The 25392-nt window shown below is 40.9% G+C and overlaps 1 protein-coding gene across 2 annotated transcripts in view; it reads left to right on the top strand.

Annotated features, from left to right (window-relative positions):
- Positions 1 to 25392, top strand: part of vaspb (vasodilator stimulated phosphoprotein b) — a 43867-nt gene that overhangs the window by 15578 nt on the left and 2897 nt on the right. For both annotated transcript variants that reach the window (XM_070543439.1, XM_070543440.1), the window contains exons 2-10: positions 11023 to 11194; positions 15106 to 15286; positions 18593 to 18659; positions 23672 to 23784; positions 24217 to 24464; positions 24556 to 24719; positions 24883 to 24934; positions 25089 to 25116; positions 25225 to 25264. In XM_070543439.1, the coding sequence (XP_070399540.1) occupies positions 11023 to 11194; positions 15106 to 15286; positions 18593 to 18659; positions 23672 to 23784; positions 24217 to 24464; positions 24556 to 24719; positions 24883 to 24934; positions 25089 to 25116; positions 25225 to 25264 (1065 nt within the window). The remainder of the gene's footprint in view (positions 1 to 11022; positions 11195 to 15105; positions 15287 to 18592; positions 18660 to 23671; positions 23785 to 24216; positions 24465 to 24555; positions 24720 to 24882; positions 24935 to 25088; positions 25117 to 25224; positions 25265 to 25392) is intronic.

Genomic DNA, 25392 nt, shown 5'->3' on the forward strand with positions numbered 1-25392 from the left:
ATGTCTGACATCAACAAGAACATCAACATCAACAAGAACATTTATAAAAACTCTTTTTTTCATGTACCACTTCTTAAAATGGGTTGAGAAAAATAGTGTTTCTTATGTATGTTGTGGTATGTGATGGTGAACGGGTGTGCTAGGGAGGCATGTGGAACTGCTGCTCATTTACATCTGAGTCAGCAGTGGAGGTAGTCACAGGGCAGAACTGGCATGCAGGTGTGAGATGTGCCATCCAGTTTATTCTGCAATGTCGGCTTGTTTTCTGTAGCAACTGGTTTATGAGATTTACCAAAGGTGAATTCCATGAATGTCTTTATTTTTTGTTTATGTTGAGAAAACAAATGGGATTTGTTATAACAGGCTTTTGGTTTGTTCAGGCAATCTCATGAAGACCCGTTTTTTTTAAACATTTTTTATTTACCAGTTTGACAGCCTGGCTTCCACCGTCTGAGTAGTGGTTTTAGAAAACTCCTATACATGGACTTTTGTTTAAAGCAAACATTTCTACTGTCCCCAGCCCTGTAGGTACACCCGGGCATTGGCTTTACCTGAATCAAAGCTTGTTCCCATTCATTTTCCATTACTAACCATCAGATTTTAGATTAAAACATTTGTAAACATGTGCTTTGTTACAGGATTGTTGACATTCAAAAATGTCCCTTCTGACTCTAATTAGACATCAATTGTTTTTTTGTTGTTTTTTTTTACTGTTATAAATCAGCACTAGTACTTTAGGCTCACTAGAGAGCCTTGTGAAACTATTGATTGAAGAAAGGTTTTCATCCGATTTTTGTCAGTCCCGCAAATGATGACAGGAGATGTATTCACACAGGTGACGTTAAGACGTTTTATATAAAGCAATCCCCCAATCAAAATTTTTCAGACCACAAGGGGTCGTCTTGTGAGAGTTTTTTTTTTTCTTTTTTCGAATTTCATTTGCCATTTTATGTGTCAGTCAACAATATACTGTGCTGCAACTGGTTTGAGCAACATGTGAGTAACTTTAGATCTCAACACCAATAGTTGATGGTTTTACCTCAGCAGAGGTGGTATTTTAGGCCATATTGTATTATGTTTTACTTTGGTTTTAGCACTACTATTGTGTGTTGATTGTTGTGATGTGTCGAGCGCTTTGGTCTCCCAGCCAGGCATGTAAAAGTGCTCTTTAAATAAAGTGACTTGACTTAATTCATAGCAATGGAAAAAATGTTTCTCTTAAAGCAGTCGTTGAAGGCCTAAGCCCATTTCCAATGGTTGATAATTTCGTCCAGTTGCCCAACCTTAGAGTGAACGATACAAATCTTTACGTAAATCAGAATATATATTTGAGATCAATGTTTAAAAGCTACTTGATTATATGGTTTCCTATATAAACCAGTATGATCAAGTATTCTATGTGTCTTCTTGCAATAATTTCAGCATTATTGTGTTGTATAGTGGTAAAATGACGTTAATGGCACATATGTGTTCCTTCTCTGGAGAACCATATAGTGAAACCAAAGCCTGTTTTGGGCAAAAGACCTGCACTCATGTACTGAATGGTCAGCACTGCTAATGGATGCAAAGATGGTGGATTCATCTGGGGGGGGTGTTTCTTTAATGGAGCATAATGGATCACAGTTAGTGTAGGAATGGCTTTATGCTGTCAGTCTTTGTAAACATTCCAATCATTCAAGCTCTAAGATCTTAGCTCCTCTAATCAGAGGTGATGATGATGATAGCTGATGGACAAAGGCTGCTTTAGATAGCTGATTCTTGGAAGAAGCACAGGTGTTTCTTTAGTGTTTGTGTCTAGCTTTATTTGAGACTTTGACCCAATGTTTATGGAACACACCCAACCTAAGTCTTTGTTTCTTTCATTTGAGATGAATTATTTTCTGCACGAGACGTTTTTATGCATGAGCAGTGATTCTCACAATTGTTTACTGAAGCAATCAGTTGTTTTCCATTCGAGTTTTTTCCCTGCTGATTGTTAAGTATTGTTGTAAATTATTAAATAAATTTAAGCAACTGAATTTAAATGTCAAATTAAATGTTTTTCTTTTATTGTTTGTCTGCTTTCAGCTTTTCTGAGAAGTAAACTTTGACTCTAATGTTGCTAGGGCTAAGCGACATGGACCAAAACTGATGTCTTGATGTTTTTTAGCTGAATTTTAATATGATGTGTCTTTAAAATTTATTTTGCTGTAAAGTGTTTAGTAAAAAGCAGCTAACTGTCAAAGGTACATGTCTCAAATGCCACACATGGACTTTTATTCAAACTATCTTTATATTCTATGGAAAATAATTACAATTCTTTACGTGCCAACTAGGGGCAGACTGTATCATATCAATCATGATGACACTGGTAAAAATTTCTTTCCCTAAAAAAATATTGGGAGTTTGTGATCTGGTTATTCAGTAGTCAGATATGTGAGCAGAAAATTGACATTTGGGATGCTGTAAAATTAACTGAGTTTGTCAAAGTAACCCAAGTTTTGGACAAAAGTGGACGCACTCACACTTTGATATTAGAGGAAGTATGTTTCAGGAGTCGTCTCTTTCCTTTTCTCCTTTAAAGCCAAAGTGGAGGAAAAAGAATCATCTCCTTTTCTTTTCAGCTGGGAGAGAATGGGTGTTGAAGTCGGGTCGGCGAAGCGGAGGGAGGTTTTTTTTGTTGTTTGTTTTTGGAGATGGAGCCTTCCCCCTTCTTGGCCCGAGCCACAGAGGAGGATGTGCTCCAACTTGTAAAAGGAATTGAGCTCGGCAAGGAGGACAGAGGTAAAGAGGTTCCAAATATGGGCATCGAGTGTGCCAGTCATGTATGCCGCTCCAACCAAGATACACACACACACACACACACACAAAAGTCCATGCTTCATTAGAAGCAGGAAGGCATTCATCTTGCCCTTGAACTGGTCAGAGAAACAAACGTGATGTTTTTTGGTTAAACTCTGTCTCAGTGATGAGTCAGGTTTAATGGACTGTTTGGATTGTTGGACTGTGTTCTTTAGACATGCATTTAGTAGAAGGCGAAGACCTGTATAACATAGATGTACATGAGAAAAACAAGATAAAAATAGGAAATAGAGAAGTGAAAGTAGTGATAGCAAAAGTGAAGTGGCAGATATAAAGGTGTGGAGGCGTTGAAACATTCAATGTGCTCCAAATTAAGGAGTGCGTTGCACGAAAGTGAAATGCTTCTTTTAAAATGAGAGGCCTACTAAAGGTTATTGCCGACTTCATATTCTGAAAATTTTTAGTAGATTCTGCTTTAACATCCTTTTAAAGAATCAGAAATAAACAAATCCTTCCTCTTTTCTGACAAAAAATTAAATAGTGGCTCCTGAGAATAATCTGCATCTTGCTCCTATCACTCGTTTGTGTCTGTCATCTATCAACTGAAGACAGGAAGTCATATCTGTGGGAACTTTTTTCAGCATCTGAGAATCAAGTTACATCTGAAACATTTACAAGACAGTTAAAGAATATTTGAAAGCCTTTCTTGTACCTCAGGGTGAAACACTTGATTTATGTTGTTCAGAGTCACGTGAGGTCACGGTAACATCTAAGAGATGTATACACAACTTAAAGGTGACTTAAGGACACGGTGGCATCAGATTACTGGGTCAATGGGAGTCTGTATCCATATCAACATCAGAGATCAATTACTTTGCCTCGCTTGTGACTTCCTCGGTTTGATGCATTTCCCACTTCTTGTTTCTGTTGAGTTTTAGCCCAAAAGGTAAGTTGTGGATTTTTACTACATTTCTCATTGCTTGTAATTTGACCTAAAGTGAAGTATTCTTTTTCTCTATTGTAAAAACGAGAAGCCGCTGTGATCTGGCTCCTGTTGGGCTTCCCCAGGTTGACTCCATCAGTGATGCCACTTCCCCTTTTCACTTCTAGGTGTCTTGGTGGACATTCAGGTGTCATGTCGGGAAGTGAAAGTTTGGGTTTTTATCTAGTTTTCATTTCACCGTCAGTGATGTCCCCCCCCTCCAGAATCTCAGGACCTATTACATGTGTCTGTAATTGAATCTATTTTACAACTGTAATGAGTCTGATCAGTTACAGGAAGCAGTTTGGTTTTCTACAGACTTTACTTAGTGACATATTGTCTGTCTGTGGTGTTTAACGGAGAAATAATAGCCTGTTGAGTCATCTGAGGTGCAGCACAGCACAGCTGAATGTGACACTTGTCTCATATCATTTGTGTTTCTAATTTGCCTCTTAAGTCGTCCCCTAAAGCTGTAAAAACATACCAAAAAGCTGAATGGACACCGTTGTTAGTGTGCTCATCTATCAGAGCGTCATACTCCTGACTGTGAAGACAATTTGATTCCTTAGTTTAAAGAGAAAACAATTCCCAAAGCGTTTGGGCTTCTTGTAAAGTGGAGAAGCCGAAGGCCTGGTGAGATAAGAGAGACATAGATTCATGGGTGAATTTAGAGGAAACTTTTATTTCCCAGATAGCATCTTGTAGCCACAGGCTGCCTTGAGTCAGTCTGTGAATTAATGAAAGCTTTCCTTTGTGTGAGTTGTGTTTTACAAACTGTTTTTGAATGTTTAAGAGAAATGCACACATTCACAAATATCCAGCTTTATCACTATTCAGTCACTCTCCAACCACAGTAAGAGCTACTTCTCTGCTTTATTATGCAACGCATCATAGATGTCAGTAAAAGGCAGATTTACCTCTAGCTGAAATGCTTTTATTTAATGAAGAAGAAAGTCCAGGGAGCTTGTAGTGGGGGTCAGAGAGAAGGAGGAGGAGAGAGGAAGAAACAGCCACTGGGCCTGACTGTACTTGCCGACTCATTTGGAGAAAAGCTCCAAGAGCACATCCTTATACAGACATTTCTAAGAGGACACGTGCTCCAGCGGTGCACCAGGATTTCCTGTTAACCCCTCGTAGACCGACGGGACCAAACCGCAGAGGGGTGAAGAACTCACTCAGGGCGTAATAATGAAGTGAAACTAGATTAGCTGTAATTACCGCTTGGCTGTGGTGTCCGTTTCCTCTGTGAGAGACCCTGCTAAGTCATTTCAAAGTTGCTCCTTTTTGTACTCGAGAGAGAACTTGTGAAGCCATCTGGGCATGTGACTAACCCAGCCTCAGCATTTCCACTAGTGAGCTGTTTCGTTTAAAGAATCAGTGATTTATTTAGTTGCTTAAACACAGTCTGGTCCAAACCAGCCTTCTGCTGGACAGGGTCAGCACGGACACATGCGTTGGCAGAATGACAGGTGTGTGTGCGTGTGTGCGTGTGTGCGCGCGTCATCGTCTTTATGCATGTGTGCCACTTACCCTTTTAGAGTTTCAGTGTCCGTACTCCTATCAATAATGCAGTCTCACTCCTGAGCTCTAGCTTTCTCTACCATTAAATATGCATCTGTTTCCCAGTCCCGAGTCTGTGTCCCCTCCCAGTTCCCATATTCCCCCATTAACCAGACTCAACAGCCCACTGGACGCAATAGAGGTCAGAGAAGACTGTGGCGCTGCACTTGCTGAAGACTCTGATCAGCATAAGGGGGTTTGAATCCACACAGAGATGGCTTTCAAGATCCAGAGTTTGCCTTTGCTTCTTTGATAACTTGTATGTATTAGATGATTCAGAACTAGGCTGACTGGCTGATTAGATACTAAGTAAATGACAAGTACACCTATGAAGTGTCAATGAGTGTACGCGTCTACAGTTCTTTGCCATCACCGATCTTTCAATGTCGAGTATTACTTACGAGGAATAAGTGACACTATTTGGAAGAATGAGTGAGCCCAACACTGGTCCTAAAACTAAGCATTAAACTGAGAATGAACTTTTTATGATCCTCTCAAACTCAAGAGGCTGGTTTGTTTACTAAAGGTTTCACCACATCAGCGATATGGAACTGATTTTACTATGTGCAAATAGCTCCAGACTGCCCGTTTGCTGAGGGTGCAGTGAGGAAAGAGGCTTTTGTGTTGCTCTATCATGATCATGATCAGATGGGTGCATTCACTTTTGCTAAGTCGAAGTTGCAACAAACTTGACCGCAGCCTTCTCTGAGAGAGGCAGCCTGAGAGCAGACAATGATGCGAGTGTGAAACAGGAAGTATGAAGTGATTGTGTTTCAGTTAGTGTACTGTGAGTATGAATAAACTGAAGAGTACTTCGGTACAGCTGAAATTACTCCTATATCACACACGTGCATCAAGTTAGTAATCAAACCCTGTGCAGATGTAACACTGAAGTGATTTTTTGTCACACCAGTATGAGTCAAACTCATTTGATTGTACAACCTCAGGCGACAGAATCTTTAGGCTCTCTTGAGCAGTCTGTGATATTTCTGGGGGGTTTATAGTGTTGTAGTACTGAAAGTTGTCAAACACGTGAACAAACAGGATCTTTTACCTCAGACGTAAAAGATCCTAACCCTCCTCTCCAGCAGGTATTTGCAAGCCTACAGTTTTCTCACAACAATTTGTAGCTTTGCTATGAAACAGCTTTGGAATTATTGTTGGTCAATAGCTCAAACAGCTGTGTCTGGGTCATTATCATAGGAAAACCCATGGAATGGAAATGTTTGGGCAGCTCTTGTATTTATCTTTTAATCCATTCATGCCCAGTGTAAGATATGGGTATTGCAGTTCCCATGGTTACTGTGGGTAAATAACACAATCTGTTAAACATTTCTGAACAGCTGATCCGCAGCATGTCTGTTTATTAATGTCACTGATGTCCCAGTTCAGATGTGTTTCTAGTCAAGTTGGTTCTCATTAATAGAGAATGGTGGGAAACTTCAGTTGAAAGCATTTTAGTTTAAATTTTGACTGACTTAATGTATGAACCAGAGCTCTCTGAATATTTTTGTCTCTTTTCCCTAACAAGTCCTGCAACTGCATCTTTTAAATAAATGTAAAACTAGGGGTGCTTTGCTCCAATCAAGTGATCAGAAATCGGGTCCAATCATGAAATTTTCAACTGATCGGAATCGGGTGGGAAAGATTGGATTTAACCATAAAAAACAAACGTTACTTTTGAAATTTATCCTGAAAGAGATTTTCAAATGGAATGACAGTGGCTTAGTTTTAAATTCAACAAGTTCCTATACACCAGTATTTTTTTGTTTCACAGACAGCAATGCAGTAAAGAGAGAAAAAATGTATGTTTTGGATATTTTTTTAAACCGACAGCAAAGTTGGTGCAAAAGAGAAATGTGATGTGTGCAAACTGGGCATTTAACATGGTGGGAAAAGGTGGGGCTGCGTTCAACACTACGAATCTGACGCACCACCTTAAAAAACTAGCCCTGCTCAGGTCGCTGCAACAATTCAAAAGAGCCAGCTGACACACAAAGATACATATAAAGAAACAAAACTAAACAAGAAGCTGTCTACGGACAGCAAAAATGTTAAAATAGAAGTATATTCATCACACTGGATAGGTGTCTGTGGTTGCAAACATTGGGTTTTGCGGTCTCCTTGAGTCGCGGTATGATCTGCTTTCTCTTCCTAACGTTACAGACACAGCAGCACTACAGGTGTTATGTAGAAAGAAGTGACCCTGCTGCATGCTCATGCGCCATGCCATTCCTGTCACTTAAAACAGTCGCACACAGATAAATCAATTTGAAATATGGGTGACAAGGCCACCTTTACATACATTCTTAATATTAACAAGTTTCTCATTAATGTACTTACTGAACAAGTGATGTTTTATGGCCGATAAGCCAAAGAAATGATATAAACACTGAAAGAAAAACGCATTAACAATAAAAAAATACTTAAAGGACAACTCTAGTGTTCTTCTTTTTCTGTAGTACATTTCTAAAGTATCAGATTGGGACTTGGTATCTGTAGATTCATTAAATCAATGACGAGCTGGGATCGGGGGTAAATAAATGTTATCGAACATTCCAATGTAAAACGGTTCTAGAACAACATTTTTGTACAGTTGATAACTGTTCTTTTAGCCTCTATTTAACAAAGGCTTTGGGGCTCAAAATGTACCTGAAGCCCTGATGAATGGCCGATACAACCCCATAGTAAAGCCCTTCTATGGAAAATCTGGTCCATTGCTCCCTCTTGACCAGGAAGAATATTAAATGAGCTGCATGCTGATTGGCCTGTTTACATTGATGTCTCTGTGATGTCAGAAGCTACGAACTGTACTGGCTGTGTAGTATCCAGATAGCTTAATATGCAAGCTATGGGTAATTCATGCTTTCAACTCTTGAGTTTGAACCAGAATGTTACCAGTAGAGGAAGAAGAAGAAGAAGAAAAGATCTTTTCTATAGCGCCTCTCAAGATAAAAATCACGAGGCGCTTCACAAAAACAAAAAAATGTAAGATATAAAAAAAATTTAGAAAATTATTAAAAGTATATTTAAAATGAGTAAAAAATAGACAGTGCGCTACACAACCAGTAGGCTTTGATCACTGGACCTCAGGGACCTGCTGGGGGTGTAGGGACTGATCGTAGGGACTGAGAAGATCCAGCTAGCGTTGTTCTGCGGTTAGCATTACCATCACCACCATCTCTGTGGCCATTACAAATTACTGGCTTTTTGGTATGCTACATTTGACACCCCTAGCTGCCTTTATGCAACAGCAACAACAAGATAAATGTGGTTTTGAATTCTACAACTCTTTAAAGAAATGTAATGACTAATTCTGACCTATTTACACTGACAACGCAACATTTCTTTGGGCCTAGTTATTGTTCAAAGCCTTTCTGAGAAATACTGTGAATGCTTGACGTGCTGGATGTTTTCTAAAACCTGTGCAGGTTGCTTTGAGGCACAGAAAAAGGTTATTCTGGAAAAACTGGATCAGCAGTCAGTTTCTGTGGGCACACTGCAAGACGAGAGCTAAACTTTACAATTACAGGAAGATGTTTGATGTTTGTTATGCACTTTTCAGATTTACAGCTAATCTAAAACTAACTGCTGTGTTCTGAACCACCTTCACCTTTATTTCTTTGTTACTGGCTCATTCTCAAACAATCATGGTTTGGATTTAGCTTTATTTTCAAACTCTTAGGAAAATCCGTGAAATCCAAAATCCCTTTTTTGATGCAGCCATGCTTAAGTAGAAGTAGATTTCAAAGTTAATTTGTTGAGACTTGTGTGTTTCTGCTGGCGTGGATTGTTGAGACTGCTGCAGTCCTTATTAGGCTGCGTAGGCTACAGGAAGTGGGTTGTGTCTTTGGTGCTTTGTCACAGGAAGTAGCAGATTGTATCACGGGTGGGACAGATGGAGGGAGAGGTGGAAGGGATGGATTAGAGAACTGTAGGGAGTACAAGGGAGGCAAATAAAGAGGGGGAGGAATGAAAGATGATTAGAATTGAGTCTGCCACCTTATGTCTTTCTTAAGCTCATTTACTTTTATGGCTTCTGTGGGTGAGTGGGGGTGTTTGTACAAATGCACAATGCATAAATATTTTTTATGATTCAAAAAGACTAAGGGCAATAAGAAAACTCTAATGAGGCTCAAATGAGACACTTAATGGTGTTATTTCTCCTTTAAACTTTTGTGTCAGCTGTTTAAGGGTCATTAAATGTGTGTTGTTGTTGTCTACAAAGGAGTGTTTTTCTTAGGTACTTCCTTTTTTTGACTTGCAGACATGATGAATGGTTGCCCGCATACCTGTGTTCTGCCTGCACAGAAACATTACATAAACATTTTTGTCACCAATCTCTGAAAACACTTCAACTGTATTCTTTTTTTAATGATGGGATGATGTAAACCAGGTAGATTCCAGTGCTTCATTTTTTTGGGCAGCACTCGGCACAACTTCCTGTCTTTGTCGTTGTCCATTGTTGTCTCAACTTGGGATCAAACTTAACGGTCTTTTAGCCTTAATGGCCAAGTTAACTGGGAAACCGTTATTTACGTGTTATTTTTGAAATATGATTGCTCAGTCTGAGTTCAACATGCAGGCTAAACGTGAGAATGGTCTTCTACACCTATTTCCTGCATTAGCCGCCAATAGAAAATAGACGAGGAAATGCTCGGATTAGAAAAGCCTGACAATTGCACGTCAAAATGGCACTCATGGACTCCTCTTGACTCGTGACTGGGAAGGCTGTTTTTGACTTGGCATCCAGGAAACACCAGAGCATGTCTTGGCTAGCAGAAGCTAACCGTTAGCATTTTCAATTCCACAATATGGCAGAACTGCTTCAGCCTTGTGTCATTTGTGGAGATAAAACATCAGTGTTGCAAATAGAGCCAGTGGTAAAGTCACATCGCTGTTAGTCAGTCAGAGATGAGCTGTCCAAATATCTGGAAATAAGACTCCAAATCCTGCCGTCTGAAGCTCTCTTCTGCTCTGGCTCACTTCTAGTTCGTTAAACGGAAGCAGGAGAATTTTTCTCTCCACAGAGAACAACTCACAAGGCATTAAGTTATATTGAAGACTGCAAATGTGTAAAACACAAGTGAACTTGCCCTTTAACTGGGAAGTTGTTAAAGCTGGAAACAACTCGGGTGGATGCTTTTGTTGTGAAAGGGACAAATACATTTAAACAGTTCTGTGGAGTTTTCGGCAATCAGAACTTTATTAGTTTGGAGAATTAAACACAAGGCTGCATGGGGCGTGAGACGAGGGGTAGGGCCAGCTCCAAAGCAGATTTCTGTTGTCTTAAAAATGAATCAGACCCTCAAATGTTTTATCTGTTCATGCCAACTATTATATTTAACTGTTTAATCCCTAAAATATGTGTTGCTTATCCTGGGATTGTTGTTCAGGTGATTGGATGAGCTCAGGGTGGATCGTCTGGTGCTCAGTGACACATCTACAACAACTCAACTAGTACTGTGTGTACTGCTCCTCCATGTCCACACACTGTTTGCGTAATAATTACACCTCAGAGAAGTGTAATGCATCTCGTAAGCAACGTCCTGTTTTGCCACCGGCCCCCTTTTTGTGTTTTGTTCATGAAATCATGACAGTGCAGATGGAGGTGTTTTGTGCAGATTCAATGAAAGTGAAAACCCACCTCACCATAATGAAGCTGTGTTTATTCATTCTGTGTGTTTTGTGTCCCACAGTGAGTCGAGTATATGCCAGGCTCGGGCCACTGTGATGATCTATGATGACGGCACTAAGAAGTGGCTCCCGGCGGGTGCTGGACCCCAGACCTTCAGCAGAGTCCAGATTTTTCACAATCCCACCACCAATGCCTTCAGGATAGTAGGACGCAAGATGCAAACAGACCAGCAGGTACGAGCAAGCGTCTACATGCCTGATGAATGTGTATTTTAGGATTTTATTTCTGTGTAAATTGACTCTTCAAGTGAGGTCTGCATGTGCGTGTGTGAGGTTCCTTTGTGTTGACCATGTAGCCCACGGGCATCTGTGGTGCCAAAGGGTATCTTAGTAACCAAGTGAGAGACAGTTTACCCTCATAACTGCACATGCTTTCAGATAATTATTGTATGACTTGATGTCTGAGGACTCAGAATAAATAAAAATATTCATTATGTGAATAATAATAAAATCGAGCAAGAAGTTGTCTCTTTTTGCCCATCAGCCAAGGCCAACATTAGAAACCTGGGAGTTATTTTTGATCCAGCTTTAAGTTTAGACTCACACGTCAAAACCATCTCCCGCTCTTGTTTCTTTCAACTGAGAAACATTTCAAAAGTCCGTAAACTGGTTTCTACTGCAGATCTGGAAAAAATCATTCATGCCTTGGTTTCATCACGCTTAGACTACTGTAACGCTCTTTTTACTGGTCTCAGCAAAACCTCCCTCTCACGCCTTCAAGTCACCCAAAATGCAGCAGCCAGACTCCTAACCAAATCCAGCAGACGAGCTCACATCACTCCAGTTTTACAGTCCCTCCACTGGCTCCCGGTAGAATATATACAGTTAAAAGTTTTAGTCCTGACCTATAGAGCTCTTAACAACCAGGCTCCAAGCTACCTATCTCAGCTTTTATCCCCACACATCACCTCTCGGAACCTTAGATCCACATCTGAAAACCTCCTGGCTGTTCCTCGAACCAGACTGAAAACCAAAGGGGACAGGGCCTTTCAGACTATTGCACCCAGACTTTGGAACAGTCTACCTTCAAATCTCTGTCTCTCTAACACTGTAGAGGTCTTTAAAAATCATCTAAAAACTCACCTTTTCATCCAAGCGTTCCCTCCCTAAATGTTTCAAAAAGATGGCTTTGTTTGGGTTCACACCTTCACTTTGTTTATACTCATGATTTTATTTTCTACTTTATCACTGCTATTGTTTTTCTGATGTTTGTATTTGTTAGAGGTATTTGCCCTGATCTTTATCATGTTGTACAGCGCTTTGTGATTTATATCTGTGAAAGGCGCTATATAAATAAACTTTTACTTACTTACTTACAATAAGTTACTGTAGATGTTGGACTTATAAAAGTGTATGTAATTGTAAGGAACTGTGACGATACAGACATCAAGAACGGGCACAGGACACCAGATGCAGGGGGTGCTAGTCGCTGATGATCAGGACTCCTATTTGAGCAATGGGGTAATTTTTATGTTTAAAGGGCGTCTTCCACATTAAACACATGTTGAAGCCCTTATGTTGTAACAGGTCTAAACTTTATATTTTCATTTTAAAAAGGAAGATACTTGGGGAAAAATGTAAAGGTGCTATTACTGTTCCAACTAGGCTCTCCTAGCTCATCCAAAACAGCGTCTCTAGCTGGAAACCGGAAGTGACATCATTCAAGGAAATCGTTCCTGGTTCCTCTAAGGGAAAAAAAAAACGATTTGCAGCACAAAGCTCAAGCTTCTCCAGATGTTAAATTATGGCTGGACGATATGGCCTAAAATCAATATCACGATATATTGAGGATTTCACCTCGATAACGATAAATGGACGATAACTACAGGTATGTGCAGAAACAAAGTTGTCCACTAGATGGGGCTGTCACATGTATTAGGTTGAGTCACGTTTTTACGTGACTTAAGGTGGTACAGCTTCTTAAAGAAACATGAACGTTGCCAACCTACACACATCTTCTTTTTTTTATTATCAAATTTACTGACATGGGAAAAATTATCACGATAAGAGTCAGAAATTTCGATAACAATAAATTTTTTTTTATTGCCCAGCCCTACGTTATATACTGAAGGTGCACAGCCATACAGTTTTGAGCCAGCAGCAAGAGTTGATGGGAAGAAGCTAAACAGGGATAATTAATTTAAAAGGTGAAAGAAGAGCTGCTGAAGAGTGGGAACTCCAAAATACACAGAGTTGGAAACACTAATTGGTAAGAGCAGTTATTTAAATATATTTTGACAGAAACTTGTCCCCTGACATATTGCATCACGTTTCCATAAAGAGACTTTTTGTTTTCTAATTTATGAGTTTCTAAGGTAATTAAATCATAATCGCTGTTATTTTCCGACTCAGAGCACACCGCTATGATGGCTTCCTGTTTGCTAATTGCGAGCATGGCATTGGTCTAAAACAATCACACGAGAGCCGCTTTACTACTTTCTCCTTATGCTCAAACAGCGATCACAATAAAAATCGAGTACTTTAGAAAAACGAAGTTTACTTTTGAAATCTGTACGAATATACCATACTTTTGTTATGAAACAAACAGCTGGCTGCCACAAGAGTTGGGAACGAGATGAAACGAAATGCGTAGAGGTGACATTGAGCGCTGGAGTGTAACCACCTCGCCGCCATTCTATTCTTGTCTATTCTTGACTACAGCCACCGCTCATTCTCACGTGTGTACCTTAAATCAGTCATTGTGTACACACAGCTAATAAAATTAAGAAAACAATGATATGAGAACCCTTCGTGGTCTGCTTCCGCAAACAGATTAAGAACGATTGGGATTAGAGATACCCTAATTAGATGAAAATATGTGAATACCCTTGCGATGCTGCGGCAGGACCTGCGATGTGACAATCACATATGCCTTCTTGGCGATAAACATAACCTCGAGTAGCTCTAGTAAGAAGCCACATGCATGAAAAGGCTCAGAAAACCCAAATATTCAGCTTCACCAGTTTTTTTATCCGAGTTCTTATTATCCTTCAGATTCAAATTGACCTCCAAACACATTTCCTCGTCTTATCTCCACATTATGACTCCCCTACAGATAAAAGTGGGCAGATTCCACCTTCTAGAGCTGGGTGGGTCTATTCTTGACTACAGCCACATTACCCCCCCACCCCCACCCCCCACAGCGTCTCTCCTTCTTTAAACATTCAGCATGCTGAAGTGCTCCCCAGAGGCGAGTCCTAAAGTGGAGGATGTTTCCTGTGAGATAGTTAGCCTGTTCAACCATTTCCTGTAACAATTTTAAAAGAAGTTTGATACCCAGGAAGGTCTCTATCTGTCTGCATCGTGGCTTTAGCTGGTGGAGAATTAAAGCAGCAGGGGCTAATTATAAGACCAGTATTGTGGGTGACGTTTCTTTCCGCTTTACTTTATATCCTGACTTTTGGTTGTAACAGTCAGTGTAAGCAGTTTGTTGTTTTTATCCTAATGTGATTAAAATGGTACAAATCTGTCATAAAGTTTCCTTTAAAATGTTGTTTTAGATTAACTTCTAATCCCTATTCTCTAATTTAGCTAAACATTTAACCTCTAATCCCATTTGTCCTTTTTTTTAAACTTTGATAAGATTAAAAATAGTTTAGAAAACAGCTCTGTCTGCGGCGGTAGCTGACCTTGCTGGCCTTTCTTTTGCAGTCGCTGTGATACTCGCCCTGACAGTCTCCTCTCCTCCCTTCTGCTCAGTGGAATCCAGAGGCTTTTAAACAAATACTGAACTCAGCACATTCAAGCAACACTCAAACACAGAGCTGAGTTATTTCTCCCTGGCTAAAGCGCTTCACGCCACCTGCTGAGTGGGATCTAAACCAGAATCATCCATAAAAAATAAAGGGCACAGCATCATTTTAGGCCCAAGCAGGGATGTGGTTTCATGGAGCTTTTGTCATGTTTTCTATCTAGTAAAGATTACAGATCTTAAAGCGACCTGGCTTTTAAATGTTTTTATTTTTGGTATTCGTTTTAAAATCCCACTTAGTCGTTCTGGATTTGGTTTCTGTTTAGGTTTCCTCTTGATGTTGTTGTTCCAAGTTTACTCACCATGAGGATTCCTGCTCTTGATTCCCCCTCAGGTGGTAATAAACTGCCCAATTGTGAGAGGTCTCAAGTACAACCAGGCCACACCTAATTTTCACCAGTGGCGAGATGCCAGGCAGGTTTGGGGGCTCAACTTTGGCAGCAAAGAGGATGCTGCTCTGTTCGCCAATGGCATGTCTCACGCTCTGGAGGTCATCAACTCCATGGCCGATGCAGGTAAGGAGTTCTCACTAAGCAGGGGAGTGCAACCTGTGGCTCTTTCGACCTTCCTATAACTTGAGCTGAAAATGATTAATGACTAAATAACTTTTTAAAAGTTTGGTTGACAGAAAAAACATTTTTTAATTCTTTTTGATTATAATCGGTCACTCTTGAGTTTTTCATGCAGGCTGAACATGCAACAGTCTCCTACACCTGTCTCCTGCATTAGCTTCTGATAGAAAATAGACCGAAATGATAGGATTTGGAAATCCTCTCATATCTATGTCACACACTGAATTTGCTTTAATGGCCTCACGCATCTTGGTTCGCGCCCACCCACAGGTCGGCTTTTTGAAAAATGTTTGCAGCAGGGAGAGAGAGCGGAGAGTGGCTTGGTGATGGTGACTTTTCAATATGGCTGAACACATTTTGTTAGCCAATTAGAAGCGAGATGTGTGCATATCATTAATAATGATGAGTAATCCTGCTGTTTTCAGCCCATTTCTGCTCCAGCAAACTTCTGCATCTGAGAACAGGAGCAGACTTTTTTAATGACTCATAAGTAAGGATGGGCAATAATACAATATATATAAAGTGATGTGGTTCAATAGGAAAAAATAGATCAATGAAGTTTCCTTTCTCCATCATTGCCTATCAAGTAGCTTCATACTACAGGGAGTGCAGAATTATTAAGCAAATGAGTATTTTGTCCACATCATCCTCTTCATGCATGTTGTCTTACTCCAAGCTGTATAGGCTCGAAAGCCTACTACCAATTAAGCATATTAGGTGATGTGCATCTCTGTAATGAGAAGGGGTGTGGTCTAATGACACCAACACCCTATATCAGGTGTGCATAATTATTAGGCAGCATCCTTTCGTTTGGCAAAATGGGTCAAAAGAAGGACTTGACAGGCTCAGAAAAGTCAAAAATAGTGAGATATCTTGCAGAGGGATGCAACAGTCTTAAAATTGCAAAGCTTCTGAAGCGTGATCATCGAACAATCAAGCGTTTCATTCAAAATAGTCAACAGGGTCGCAAGAAGCGTGGGCAAACCAAGGTGCAAAATAACTGCCCATGAACTGAGAAAAGTCAAGTGTGCTGCTGCCAAGATGCCACTTGCCACCAGTTTGGTTGTATTTCAGAGCTGCAACATCACTGGAGTGCCCAAAAGCACAAGGTGTGCAATACTCAGAGACATGGCCAAGGTAAGAAAGACTGAAGGACGACCACCACTGAACAAGACTCACAAGCTGAAACGTCCAGACTGGGCCAAGAAATATCTCAAGACTGGTTTTTCTAAGGTTTTATGGACTGATGAAATGAGAGTGAGTCTTGATGGGCCAGATGGATGGGCCCGTGGCTGGATTGGTAAAGGGCAGAGAGCTCCAGTCCGACTCAGACGCCAGCAAGGTGGAGGTGGAGTACTGGTTTGGGCTGGTATCATCAAAGATGAGTTTGTGGGGCCTTTTCGGGTTGAGGATGGAGTCAAGCTCAACTCCCAGTCCTACTGCCAGTTTCTGGAAGACACCTTCTTCAAGCAGTGGTACAGGAAGAAGTCTGCATCCTTCAAGAAAAACATGATTTTCATGCAGGACAATGCTCCATCACACGCGTCCAAGTACTCCACAGCGTGGCTGGCAAGAAATGGTATAAAAGAAGAAAAACTAATGACATGGCCTCCTTGTTCACCTGATCTGAACCCCATTGAGAACCTGTGGTCCATCATCACATGTGAGATTTACAAGGAGGGAAAACAGTACACCTCTCTGAACAGTGTCTGGGAGGCTGTGGTTGCTGCTGCACGCAATGTTGATGGTGAACAGATCAAAACACTGACAGAATCCATGGATGGCTGGCTTTTGAGTGTCCTTGCAAAGAAAGGTGGCTATATTGGTCGCTGATTTGTTTTTGTGTTGTTTTTGAATGTCAGAAATGTATATTTGGGAATGTGGAGATGTTATATTGGTTTCACTGGTAAAAATAAATAATTGAAATGGGTATATATTTGTTTTTTTTAAGTTGCCTAATAATTCTGCACAGTAATAGTCACCTGCACACACAGATATCCCCCTAAAATAGCTAAAACTAAAAACAAACTAAAAACTACTTACAAAAACATTCAGCTTTGATATTAATGAGTTGTTTGGGTTCATTGAGAACATGGTTGTTGTTCAATAATAAAATTATTCCTCAAAAATACAACTTGCCTAATAATTCTGCACTCCCTGTAGAGTCATTGCTTACACCCAAGCGTGCTCCGTCACCAAGCTCTCCCCATTCAAACCTAATCTGACAGCAATGGGACTTAAACAAGATGTTGCAGCAAGGAGAGGTGGAAGAAATTGTCCCAAAAAGGTAACAGTAGTTCACCAGTGTGGCAATATTTTCGTTCTTACAATTCTGACAAAAATCAATGGCATGCTAATTTTGCAAAGAATTGATAAAAAAAACAAGTCTGGTAATGCAACCAACTTGTTTTTATCATAAAGTAATGACATAGCATGGCCAAGGCTGCACTTAAAACGTGTTTTCTACATTTGTCTTAGAAATTTCAATAATTGTTATCGATCGATGAGATATTTTTTTATCGATAGGCTTTTTTCTCTGTGTCGTCCAGCCCTACTCATGAGGCATTGATTCACACTAAACGAGTAAAACACAACTTTAAGTTTAGTCAAAACAGCTTTATTTATATAGCTCATACAGCACATTTGAATGGTAAATGGCCTGTATTTGTTTAGCTCCTTAGGGTTTTACAGCCCCCCAAGGCGCTTCACAACACAATCAGTCATTCACCCATTCACACACACTGGTGCGGATGAGCTATGAAGCCACAGCTGCCCTGGGGCAGACTGACAGAGGCGAGCTTTTCTGTTTTTTTATGGAATTTCCACAACAGAATTGACACAAAAAGTACAAGGAGTTTTTTCAGTTTGTTTTTTTTACATCATTTCCCACAAATAACATCCCATACAAATATAGATAATATAGACAAAAATATGTTTTTTTTATTTTAAAACCTTGTAACAGAAGCACAGTTGTGTATCTTCAAAAATGATGACGAATCTATTTTAGAAGGCATTTATGGAAGGGGGAAAATGTTTCAGATTTAATCTTAGAAAAAATATCAGAATTCAGATTTCTTTTTCTCTAAATTCGGTGAGCAGACTTTGTCCGCTGAGCAACTAGAGTAGAACAGGTTATAAATTCAAAGGGGTTGTTTAAGTGTCATGTAATCCAGTTACGGCAGCTTCTAATCTCATGTTAGAAATACATTTTCATGTGCACTGGGTACATTTTCTGTGCTGATTTTGCAGGTTATGCAACCCTCCCCCGCCCAGTATCCAATGGACCTTCTCCAATAGAGCTGGAGCAGCAGCAGAGGTACAGTAAGCTAAATCCACCTGTTTTTTTTTTATTGGAAGCTGCTACCTAGAAAAGACAAAAAGATTTACAAATTGCAGTGTCTTGTATATCCAGCTGAGTGACATTGATTTCTTTGCAGAGTTGAAGAGGTGTGATTGTGTGAGGAGTATTATTTACCAGCTGGTTTCCTGTCTGGTTGTGCTTCTCTGTGTGGATGTGTTTAAGGCCATCCTCTGGGTTATTCAGGCTGACTACTCTGGCTTTGCTGTAGTCTATTTGGCACCGTTTTGCACTTAGGCATATGTGAAGGATTTGATGGCTTTAAGTAGTCACTGCTAAACCCTCGCTCGGGTTGAAGGTCACACAGACAGCATGTCTCTGTCATCTATTCCCACCTCTCCATCCATCTATCCCTCAGAGAGACCAGTTGAGATGGCTTCATGGAGGCCTGCACAGAGGAGGCAATAGTCTTTTAACCCTCCCACTGTCTTTATGGGTGACCCCGCGAGGAAAGTTGACCATGGAGCAGGGTTGATGGTTTATCCCTTGGGTCCACGTGGCAGGGGTGAGGAGTGAGCGCCACCTCACCCCTGCCACATGGACCTCAAGGGATAAACCATCAATCCTGCTCCATGGCCAACTTTCCTCGCGGGGTCACCCATAAAGACAGTGGGAGGGTTAATCTCATTTTGTCTAAAAGGTATAAACACCACACCGCAGACACACCGACTGTCTGGCAACTCGATAGCTGTCCTATTTGTCGTTGACGTGCTGCAGCTCAGAGAGTCGTTAAACGTCTGAGCTCCGACACCGATAAAGGTGTTTATAAATGGTTTTCAAAAGGGAGGGACAGTTATCCTGAGTGATATCCCCCTCCTTCCACTCTAGGTCAGCATCTTATTAGCTTTAATTTATAGACGTTATGACTGCATGTGTGCATGTTAAGAGTGTTTGTGGACATTGTTTACAGCTGGGTTGCAAAGCACCAGATGTGCTGGGGGAAGGGGGGAGGAGGACGGTCAGAATTAGGCCACTTTGTCTCGCTGAGGACTTTGCAGTGGTTGGCTAATTAGATCTGATAATTTTATTTATTTATTTTTCATATTACATTTTCTGGTAGTTATGAGCCAGAATCGTGACTAATAAGGATTAAAAAGTTACTCCAGTGTGTCAAACGTCTCTGCAGATCTATGAATAGAACTTTTCAGGTAAAGAGAAATAACTGGCATATAGAAGGCCTTTTCATTTCAGCCCTCCTCTTGTGCCGAGCATTAATGGCAGTTTAGTCGTTTGGGTCAGTTCTTGGGTCCTAACATAATGATGCAGGTTCTTGCTGGACCTGGTCTCTGTGAGTTTCTGACTCTTAAATGGAACAAATGTGGAGGTAATCATAATCGGCTGATATTCAGCTTCGTTCTTTTGAGCCTGTGAATACACTAAAGCTTGGTTTAAGCTTGACGCATTCACTTTCCGCTTGGTGATGCTTGGCGTTGCGGAAATTTTGGGCCGTGCGGAGACGCGGTGGAGGGGCGTGGTTGTTAAAATGACGCAATTTCGCCGTGCGGACCTCGCGGACGCGTCAAGCATAAACCAACCTTAAGGCTGATTAGCAGAAATCCGATGTTTTTCCTCAGTTCAATTAAATTCAGTTTATTTATCTCGCCAAATCAGAAATGCACTTCACAAAGTAAACATTCAAATTTAACCTACTTATTAGAGCTGAGGAAAATAATCAAATAATCGATGCATCGGGATGCGGACATAAACGATTCTGCATCGTAGAAGAGTACGCCATAGTCGATTATAGTGGAATGTAGTTTTGTTTTTTTTTTAACGGCGGCACCAGCGCTGCATCCAAATCTGTCAGAGTGAGCGTCCTCCACATTTACCTCCGCCTTTATGTGGTACTGCAGGGCTGAGCGCTGGAGTTGTCACCTGAGACAGAACCGGAACCGAATCAGCCCGACCGGTTCTGTTGGATTTGGGCCGTGAATTATGTTAATTGAGCGGGTTGTCGTGCTGCGCGCTCCGCTCGATCAGAGAGAGAGAGAGAGAGAGAGAGAGAGAGAGAGAGAGAGAGAGAGAGAGAGAGAGAGAGAGAGAGAGAGAGAGAGAGAGAGAGAGAGAGAGAGAGAGAGAGAGAGAGAGAGAGAGAGAGAGAGAGAGAGAGAGAGAGAGAGAGAGAGAGAGAGAGAGAGAGAGAGAGAGAGAGAGAGAGAGAGAGAGAGAGAGAGAGAGAGAGAGAGAGAGAGAGAGAGAGAGAGAGAGAGAGAGAGAGAGAGAGAGAGAGAGAGAGAGAGAGAGAGAGAGAGAGAGAGAGAGAGAGAGAGAGAGAGAGAGAGAGAGAGAGAGAGAGAGAGAGAGAGAGAGAGAGAGAGAGAGAGAGAGAGAGAGAGAGAGAGAGAGAGAGAGAGAGAGAGAGAGAGAGAGAGAGAGAGAGAGAGAGAGAGATGGATGCTCCAAACACGCGGCTGCAGCGTGGTCGTCTGTCTCTTTTATTTAGGGACACGGAGAAGTTAAAAGGCGAGAGAAATAGAAGTTCTTGTTCCACTTTATTCTTTTGTTTCATGAAGATAAACTGATGTTAAATTCAGCTTGAAGAGAAACTGGGAGGAAGCTTTGGTTCATTTTAGGTTACAGGAGGTCTTGTCTCCTATCTGCTCCTCCAGAGACAGCATGGACATGAGGGTGACACAGAACATGTTAGTGGAAAGGTTTGTAGTTAGCTGGTTAGTGAAAGAGATCCATCAACTGGGTAATTTAATCCTAATCCAGCCCACAGCCTTCTGCTGGTGTTATTATCAGGAAGAATAAAACACACATCTTAAATATTATTGGAAGTGTAGAATTTGTTTTATGTTTTATTATTTTCTGCATCAAACAGAACTTGATTCATTCTCCAACATTTCAGAAACGAACCACTGGGTTCAAATAAAATAAACTAAGTCAAACATTTCATTTGGTGTTATTTCTGTCACCCTTGAACTGTGGCATAAATATCTGACTCTAGAGCTGCTCAGAGACATCAAACACTCCTATATGAACCCATTATGTATTTATTATTACATTATGTGCCCTGTAGGTTTTCAGTACTTTTTTAGATTTTGTGAGTTTTTGCAAAGCGTGTTTTTCTCAGCCTGAGGCGTGTTGTTGAACGAGGAAACAGATTGTTTTACTTTGTTAAATCTTCTTAAATGTTTAAAATGTTTTGTCCTAACCTGTTGTGAACGGAGAGCTTTTGAGGGAGGGCAGGTTGTGTCAATTACGTTTTTGATATAAAACAAAAGCAATTATCGTACTTCTATTTATCGATGAAAACAAATCAATATGAAATAATCGTGATGCATCGGGATATCGAATCGAATTGAATCGTTGACCCAATAATCGTAATCGAATCGGGAGACAAGTGAAGATTCACACCTCTACTACTTATCAGTATACTGAGTTCAGTTTGTTATTCCAATTAGTCAAGTTTTTTTTATTAGCAGATTGCATCGAGTCATTGACTTGTTTTGTCAGTCAGTGTTTACATGCGCATCAGAAAACTGAACTTTTTCCTTAAATGGACTGACGTATTTTTTTTTACGCATGTAAGCTCCGTTTTTTGTTTTCTTACAGTTTTAGTACAAATTGTGTTTTACATGACATGTTTCAGCTAGTATCTCTAGCAGTCATCAGACATCGCCGGTGTTTAAAGGGCGACATTGTCGTCTGCTGCCCGCAGATAGAAGGAAGTGACGCCACCAACACCGGCGATCTCTGATTACGGCTAGAGATAGTAGCTGAAACATGTCTGGTAAAAAGCTATTTTTTACTAAGACTGTGTAAGAAAAGAACAAAAAATGAATAATGAAGATAAACACAGAATGAGCGTACAAAAAAGTGCATGTAAACTCGTTAGTTATGCTGAAGGCGAACTGGTTCTAATCGTGCTGAAGCTCCCAGATAATGCGGAGGTACTCGACTTCATCTGCATGTAAACGGGTCAGTCGAGCTGACAGGTAACCTTGGGAAGGGACGAGACCACAGATGCGGTCTTCTGATAATATCATCACCCCAAAGTAACACGTGTACTGCCATCCAACAGTACAGTACGTCCCAAATAAGCTGTGCTGCAGCATTGTTGTTGTCCATTCCTTCGGCCGTTGTGCAAATCCTGTTTTAACTCTGTCTGCTTCACTCCCTCTAGTTTGTTTACTATTGGTGTTGCTATAAGCTAACCAGAAGAATACTGACAAGAAAGGGTGCATGTTGCTACCTACTGTATTGGAGTGGAGTGAACTTGATTTGAGAGATTGGTTTTCTAATTTACATGTAAACTAGGTTAAAGGCTTCCGGTTTATTACTTTAGTTTAGATCAACTTAGATGTGCATGTAAACACACTGACTGACTCTACAGTGATCCTCATACTAAGCAAGTATGTAGCAACAGTGGAGAGAAAAACTCGCCTTTAACAGGAAGAAACTTTCAGCAGAACCTGGCTCTGTAGCCAATTTGTGAACTCAGCAGTAATTCTTTTCATTTTGACAGTTATTCACTCATCACACCTACAGGTTTGAGCAGAATGGCCATCGTTTTCTACTTTACCACCTCTATAGCTCTTACTTTGTCATCTAATGACTTCTTAAATCAGACAGCGTCCAAAAACACATTTTTTATTTGAAGTCTTGCTGCCATGTTGTGGTTGAGCCTCATTCAGCAGCTTGTCTGTAGAGCTTAAAGTCGAACCGTAAAGACAAGTTTAATCATTCCTTCAAGGATTAATGATGAACTGGTTGACCTCTGCAGGAACCTTTTCTCTCCTTGGAGCAAGCTAAACATGCTTCCTCTTTCTCACACATCTCTAAAGATTATTTGTTGTATTTTTTACATGTGCTTGCATTTTTGATAAAGCTGGCATTGAAGACTTATTAATTTTCAATGTAGTCTCAACATTGTTTCCGCTTGTTGGCGTGTTTAAATGGAGCTTTGATGGTTTTAAACCTGTTTTTGGTTGTGAAAGTGTGAATGTGTAACTGTGCGTTCACAGGTTGGAGCAGCAGAAGCTTGAGCAGCAGGAACGAGAGCGACAGGAGAGAGAGAGGCAGGAGTGGGAGCGTCAAGAACGAGAGCGCCTGGAGAGGGAAAGACAAGCTGCTGCAGGTCAGGAAACACCTGGGCTGCTCACGACCACCACGTTTAACTGCAAAAACTCTAATTCTGCTTCATTTTTATTCCTTTCCTTTTGTGATTGTGCCAAACTAAGTTCTGAAACGTAACGCTGCTGTGCGCCACTTAGACAAGAGTTTAGAAAAGTCAGACTTAATGAATTTATTTCTCATCCTTCTACTTCAAATAAGCAAGAAGTGTTTTTTTTCCAGATAGCTTGCTACATGAGCATGACTTTTTTTTTCCCGCAAAACCGTTTAAATTTGAGTCCTTTACTCTCCAAACTCAACGCTAACTCACTCAGCACTACTTTTACAAGATCCACCTCTGCCAGGGAAAATCTTCCACCCCTATTTCCGTGTGAGACGTGTCTTTGTGTCGTGAGCTTAGTCAGACTCTCCTCACTGAGAGATGATCTCTTTTCAGTCAATATTCCTCCAGCTCCACCATTGGCCCCTGGAGGCCCACCTCCTCCTCCAGCTCCACCACCACCACCTGGCCCTCCGCCAGCTGCTGGCATCCCTCCTCCTCCGGGACCCCCTCCCGCAGGACCTCCGCCAGCTCCTCCCCTGCCCTCTGCAGGCAGTGGAGGAGATGGAGGTGGGGGCCTAGGAGGAGGTGGTGGTGGTTTGGCAGCTGCCCTGGCAGGAGCTAAGCTCCGCAAAGTGTCCAAGGTGAGGATTATTTGTGCCACAGACTGTTTCTGTTTGACTTGGCTCACCAGGATCCTAACATCCATGTTTCTGTTGCATCTTACCTTCACAGCAGGAGGACGCAGCACCTGCACCCCCGATAGGCAGAGCCGACACCAACCGCAACAGCAGCTCATCTTTGGGAGGGGGAGGAGGAGGTGGTGGTGGAGGAGGTGGTGGTGGTGGAGGAGGAGGAGGAGGTTTAATGGGGGAGATGAGTGCAATCTTGGCACGAAGGTGGGTGAACTTTGTGATCACTTTAATTATCCACTGTTTTTGGAAGAATTTCTTTACTCGTTTGTTGGTTTTATTTAAAGAAAATATTAAGAACTGTTTCAAACCTCAAAAAATTTCATCTTGAGGGTTCTTAAACAATGAAAGCAATTTTTTTTTACATCAGGAGAAAAGCTGCAAATACTGGAGAGAAGCCACCGGTGAAACCACAAGATAATGTAAGAGTCTGCTTATTTGTCACACTGTTTTTAAGTAACTTCCTGCACATAAATTATAATATATAAAGTAAGGTTTCAGGATGATGCAGAGTTGAAACTATAGAAATAGATAAGTGACTCATCGTTTACAGAAGTTGTTTTTTTTCCTGCACAGGATGATTCAGAGTCTCAAGGTCAAAGTGGTGAGAACTCAATCGTTTTATTTACAGCACTCCACCTACATTCTTCCTGACATTAAAAATCTCTCATTTTCCAAATTAAAATGATGTTTTTATTTATTCTCCCTTCAGATGCACCAAAAAGACCTTGGGAGAAAGGGTCCATGATCAGGTTTGATCCTTATTTCTCTTCTGTAACCGTCTCTTGTTTAAACTCACCTCATAACTCGTTCTCCATCATGCCGTGTGTTTGTGTATTTTTGTTGCCATAGTTGCATCCCTTTTCATCTTTTGTTGTCC

This window comes from Nothobranchius furzeri, chromosome 13 (genome assembly GCF_043380555.1).
Source record: "Nothobranchius furzeri strain GRZ-AD chromosome 13, NfurGRZ-RIMD1, whole genome shotgun sequence".
Classification (NCBI taxonomy): Eukaryota; Metazoa; Chordata; class Actinopteri; order Cyprinodontiformes; family Nothobranchiidae; genus Nothobranchius; species Nothobranchius furzeri.